Source organism: Amblyomma maculatum, chromosome 2, assembly GCF_055883805.1.
Source record: "Amblyomma maculatum isolate TAMU_Amacu chromosome 2, ASM5588380v1, whole genome shotgun sequence".
Taxonomy (NCBI): Eukaryota; Metazoa; Arthropoda; class Arachnida; order Ixodida; family Ixodidae; genus Amblyomma; species Amblyomma maculatum.
In genome coordinates, this window is record NC_139345.1 from 130166866 (window position 1) to 130173072 (window position 6207).

General features: G+C 47.6%; 1 protein-coding gene across 1 annotated transcript; it reads left to right on the top strand.

The window, feature by feature from the left end:
* The first annotated feature begins 843 nt into the window (after positions 1-843).
* On the top strand, positions 844-1308 carry LOC146199879 (uncharacterized). The gene has a single exon (XM_084592821.1). It carries the CDS (start codon positions 844-846, stop codon positions 1306-1308), a length of 465 nt encoding a protein of 154 aa, XP_084448947.1.
* The last annotated feature ends 4899 nt before the right edge of the window (positions 1309-6207 follow it).

A 6207-nucleotide genomic window follows, 5' to 3' on the forward strand; every position in this document is an offset into this window, starting at 1 on the left:
AATTGCACAAGAAATATACTCTTAAAGAGGCTGTGTATTGTTATGCATTACGTAAGGTCGCACCCTAATTGTCAACTTCTCGTCTGGTAGGGCGAGAACTTTGTTGACTCCTCCAGAACATCAACGCTTAGCGCATCCGCCCTCTACGCAAACCGTGTGTGAATAGATCGCTAGAATCCAAAGTGCTTTGTAAACACTTCTGCTTGTCTGGCTCTGCGACGGCGTTGCAATAATGGGAACACGCGGCGGCTTTGACCTTGATCGGCAGTGAAACGGCGAGCCAGTATCTTCGCCGCTGCGATGATGCGGCCATGGGGGTCAGCGGTCTGCATTACAATGGCGGCACCGCGATTCGTCACGGCATGCATCACATGGTACTGGGTTATGTGTGCGCAGAGTAACAGCCGCGATGGTTGTTGCACACCAAGAGGAGAGAGTGCCATCGCTCCTTTTGGGACGCCCGCTGTCGCCCATGCATATACAAGCATGCTGGCGAGTACGCTGCCATCGCCTCAGCCGAAGCGTTCGTATGCTGCGGCGTGTCTGGAACGCGTGGCGTGAGAGTTCCACTCGAGCAATCTGCGCCCGCAAATGAGTCACCCTCCTTTTTGCTTACTCCCATGCAATGTGTCGCTTCTGTGTGAGGCCTGCCTCTGAAGTAGTGGCCTTTATCAGTTAGATGTGTCCCAAGCATACAATGCTTTGTTTAGAGACCCAACACATGGCCATTGACAACTTATGCGATTGCTTTTACGAAATACAGGGGTTACCAATGGATTGCATTGCATTTTGTAAAGAAACCTTATAAGCACACTGTATAAACCTCTGTATCTCCATGCCAGCATGGCGACGCAGGGCTCCTGGACGCGACAAGGTCTTCCGCTGGCCACATCCTTGATAGTGACCGGATTAGTCGCGGCGCTGTTCTCGGAGACAGTCAGCGCTGGCCGCGTCGCCCATCCGTACCCGCATCTATCTCGCAGAGGCAGGGAGCTCGAGTATTTCCCCGGCGTGGGCCTGGTGGAGCCTCTGGGGCTCCTGGCCGTCGCATCGCTCCCCCTCTTCGTCCTCTTCTCGGTCATGTGGCTTGTGTTCCCTTTGTGGTTCAAGTTCCACCACTTCGGTCTGTACGGCCATGGCCTGGTGCCCGGTCTGGTACCGGGAGCTGCGGTGCCTGGCGTGCCTGCTGCTGGCAGGCGCCGCAGGAGAGACCTGTTCACCCAGAAGGAGCGAGGCGGTGAGAGCCTCACCGAAGTGGCTGCGCGCGTCGTGAAGGCGCTGCGCGAGGGACTCGAGAAGTACTCATAGTTAAAGGGACAATGTGTGTTTTGGAAAACCTGTTGTGCGGAGTTCATGAGTGAAGTGATATTTTGCAGTGTTGAAGACTATAATGTCTTAACGTTCTTAGAATGTCCGCTGCCACCGCCTTTTTGTGAACCTGGAAAGGTCAGCGCATCGACATCAGCGTAGTATTATTACGGATGTCATCTTAGCCACTTCCTCAATGAAAAGAGGAAGATAAACTGTCAGCGGGTGGTCCGTAGAGCTAAGGTATCAAGTTGCTAGATGATGAGAATTAGAAAATTAATAAAAAGAGCTGACAGTAAATAGAAATAGCGAAAAAAATTTCAGCGACAAAGCCGTTACCTGTCACAAGTCGTGTAAGAAGTGAGCGTGTATAGAGCCTTTTGTTTTGCGCTTGTTCACTCTTTCGCCATATATGGTCAATTCAGTGCTTTTGCCATTGAGGTGGTAAAGAAGGAAATAACAGAACAACGTTTTTATATAATTACACCTGCCACATGCAGATTTATTCGAAATGGCGACGTGATTAACTTGAACACAAAAAAGAGGCTGTTGGTTTCAGGCAAAGCCTGTCTTACTCGGACAAGACCTTTAAGTTTTGAGTGCGCTAATTCTTGACACAAGCTGATGGAATAAAGGCTGGAGAGTTTCGACCTAATTATTCGTTTTGTAATAACATGTTTTCCCTTTTATTATGGGCTATAGAACTCGCAGTCAGTATTTACCGGATTAGGAATAGCAAAACAGCATTTAAAATCTGCGTCACGCTTCTCGCGGTTTCATGACGCGACTAAGTTTGTTAGAGGGAAATGTGTATAGTACACTTGGCTCAAAAGGTATTAATATGTGACTGTAATCCCACTGTCATCGTTACTGACAATAAAACAAGTTTGTAACTGGCGAGTGGGGCAGGGGCCATGCCGCAAACACCTGTCTATTAGCGTAGCATTTCTAAGTGGGGCACTATATAGCATTGCGCTGTGTGGACAAAAAATAGAAGAAAAATGTATGGTCTAAATGCTGGTTTTCCGAACCCTAATTCCATACAGATGTGGATTTTAGCGCTACCTCTTATCTTGTCTGGAGGTGGATTGAATGGCGAGAATGAATGCATACGGAGGGGCAGAGCTATATAATAAGGCTCGGACAACGATGTGTTTTGCAACACCATCGTTCACCCCCGAACTGGTTGAAAAACGTTTCTAGTTTCTTGTCCCTACTTTTCCTTCTTTTGTCATCCTGCAGCGACGAGTGATGCCGCTGCAGCTACTGTATCAATCTCTCTTTCGATCGGTACTGCGTCGCTTCATATAATGTAAACATTTTAGTAATTTTCACCGTGCCAGCCAAGCACCCGACCTAAACATTGGGGAAAGCAATAGTTATTGCAAAATGCCCACTCTGGGCGAAATCAAAGTGCGACCGTGCCTGTGGTTTTGTCTCGAAAATTGCTCTTAGATTATTTTGAGCGACGCATCACTCATAGCAGCGATTTGCTTTCGACTTCCTTGCATTTTTTTTCTGCTCTGTATGTTTGGCTTCAACAACGCCATGCCCCCTCCACCCGATAGCCAGGTTTCAGCCAGTGATGAAGTTCATGGGGCAGCGTGAACTAGAAGGAAGGGAAAGGAGGAAAATCCGCGTCGAATGGGAATTCGCCCTTTTCACAAGACCGCTATGCGCATGCGTGTCTTTCCTGGTCGATAACAAAGAACTAGCTCCTGCTGCGCATGCGCAGTTCTTGGCTTCCACGATCAGTGCAGCCTATAGTGAACTAGTGCAGCCGGAGCTCATAGTCGTGATAGACGTGTGCGACAGATGGCGGTAGCTGTCAACGACACATCACTTCGCAGGTGGCTGCGTCTCGCGAGGACGTTTTCAACCAGTAGCAGACGGATTTTCGAAGACTCCCAGAGGGCGCTACATTTTGTGAAAAAGGCGGATTGAATGATTTTGTTTTACATGTGTTGTGTCTTGGTTGTCACATGGGAAATCGGTAAACAACGTAAGCTTTATGAGCTGAGAAAGAAGTGCTATTAAGTATCATAAACCGACTGTCTTCTATTACCTTACTCGACGACCTCAGTTCGGTGACTTTCTGCACATTTAGGGTCGTCATTGGCTTGGTCTAGCGCCAGCTTTTCTCAAGAAAAAAAAAAGTTTGGTGTGCTTTCGGGCTCAGCTAGCATTGTGCAAAGTAGAATGTTGGGCGAGTTGGTTGGACATCATGTTAAAACAGCGCTAGAAAATTGTATGTTTGTCTTCCTATCTGTCCGTGTTTCTAGCGCTGTTTTAATATAACAGCTGGCATTGTTTCGATGTTGCTCTTCCAGTGAAATGTATTTAATAAATAAACAGCTACTTGAACTGCCTCTCCTGAATTTGATTCAAGGTTGAAATACCCGCAATCCAGAAAATCTTCAGGCCATCTAGGCCTCGTCTGAGCAAAGTTCGTCATTACTGCAGTGCTAGGCCCGACATATATACGACATCCTTTGGTTGATGAAACTAGGGCTGTCTGGATCATCTAACCATCATTCTATTCGGAGGGATCTTCCGCTCCGCCTCTACTCTGTGATTGCAACTTCTGCCTAGCGCTCAGGGGTTCAGATGGAGGAAAGAAGGGAAGGGTGATGAAGCGTACACATCTAAACGCTAATTATTGCTCTTAATATACAGAGTGGTCTGGCTAGCTAGAAAACATTCATAACGCAATCCTCGAAGTGCAGGAAGCTGCTTATGAATGAATTCTGACACACCTGCTGCGTTAGGGGTGCGAATTCGGAAGCAGAGAAGGATTATATTCGCGGAGAGTGGCGGAAGGTGTCATCACGTTTGTACCGCATTCTTAGGAGAAAGCAGCTCCCTAGATTTTGCCACAGGAGGTGGCATGGGCATATGATATTCTCCGGCCGCTTCTCTTCCAGGAACCTGAAGACCAGTGGCAGTGCGCGACACGTCTTTTAGTGAGCGCACCATGCTATGAGTCAAGCTATCCTCCGCTGTTTGCCGCTAGAGGTGGCGGCAGCGGGCGGTCACGAACCTTAGCTTTACCGGCTTTAAGATCTCGTCTCTCCGCGATTTTCTGTGCAAGCGCATAGGTGGCACTTCCGTCACTAATTCCGCTTCCGTTTTCAGCTAGCTAATTATATTAATCTCCCAGCTCAACTGATACTGTCCGTGCGCGTGATGGGCGAGGGCCGGCAGCGTAGAGACGAAGGGGAAACTGGATTTCCATTATATTTGTAATGAAGGAGAGTTATATTCTAAGGTACATTTGAGGCTAATAGATCATGTTGATGCTGGCTGATTTGTTGACGGGAACCTTCGTCTATATCCAAAATACGAGAACAAAGCGTAAAAACGCGCTGAAAGACAGGGAAAGAATGAGCGCGAAATAGTGTATCGGAATTAAACCCCATTAAATATATCTATTAGTAACATTTTCTGGGCTAAATATCGATGGCACAGGCTGTATTCGATGTAACTGTTTAAGGAACTTTGAGAGGTTCAAATAATAATAATAATAATAATAATAATAATAATAATAATAATAATAATAATAATAATAATAATAATAATAATAATAATAATAATAATAATAATAATAATAATAATAATAATTGCTTCACAGGAAAAGAAATGTAGAGTATCTGTCACTTGTTCTGTGGACACCAGAACCGCGCCGTAGAGTTAGAGAGGAAGGTGGAAGTGAAAGTGGAAAAAGAGAAAGGAGTGCCGTAGGGGATGGCTTCGGAGTAATTTCTACCACCTGGGGATATTTAACGTGCACTGACATCGCACAGCATACGGACGCCTCTCTGTTTTGCCTTCATCTATTGGCGGTCGGGATCGAACTCGGTTCAAATATTCTTTAACCCAATTTATTGAGGTGGAGATAGGGGTCGAGTACAGGATTCTGCTTGTTACAAAGGCATTGGCCAGTCGTAGAGCATCTTTGCTTCTCAGTCCCCCTTTCTTGTTTGAGACTCTGCGGACCATTCGGCCCACCTGGTCTCCCACCTTTTTTAGCTTGTCGAGTGTGGTCGTCGCTAGCTTACGCTGGTGAATGAAAAGACCCAGTACTCTAATTTCTTCTCTCTCGGGTATCGGTTCTGATCCAAGTCGCAATTCTATCTTGTCTGTGCATTTTTTGGAGGGACAAATATGGACGAATTCGGATTTTTTTGGTGAGCACTGAAGGCCGCATTTTTTCGCGTACTTATTTACAGCGATGGCTGCCTCCTGCAAGCTCGCCTCCATTTCTCCGAGAGAGCCCCGCGTGGCCCATATGGAGATGTCGTCCGCGTACAGCGCGTACTGCACAGTCGAGAATTTCTCCAGGTGGACCGGGAGATTTTTCATTGCCATGTTGAAAGCCGCGGCTCGGATTCGATTCCGCATCCTTAGGCACAGTAGTCGAGCTCCCTAACCACTGCGCCACCTCGGCAGGGTGGAGGCAGCATGCAGTGAAAGAAAACAAAGCTGCCGGAGTGGGTATAAAGTCGACCTCCTGGGGATATAAATGCGGCCACGGTGGGGATTTTTATGCCCCGCTGCGGTGGCGCAGTGGGTGAGACGTCCGCGTACTGTACCGTAGTACCCGGGGTCGAACCCAACCGCCTGTGGCTTCGTTTCTATGGTGGCGAAACCGAGGGGTGTACGTGTGCTGTGCGATGTCAGTGCACGTGAAAGATCCCCAGGTGGCCAAAAGTACTCCGCAGCCCTCCACTACGGGTCCTTCTTTCTCTCTTACCACTTACACTGCCACCTTCCCTTACTGCGGTGTTCCGGCATCGACGAAAAAAATTACAGTTCGACGCTGCTGAACCAAATATTGAGTGAAAGCATTGGCTGCGGGTGACCGAGCGTTCTTCTCTTTTTCTACTTCCTCAGCCCACA

Coding starts and splice junctions, on each gene's coding strand:
- LOC146199879 (XM_084592821.1), top strand. CDS start 844: ATGGCGACGCAGGGCTCCTGGACGCGACAAGGTCTTCCGCTGGCCACA.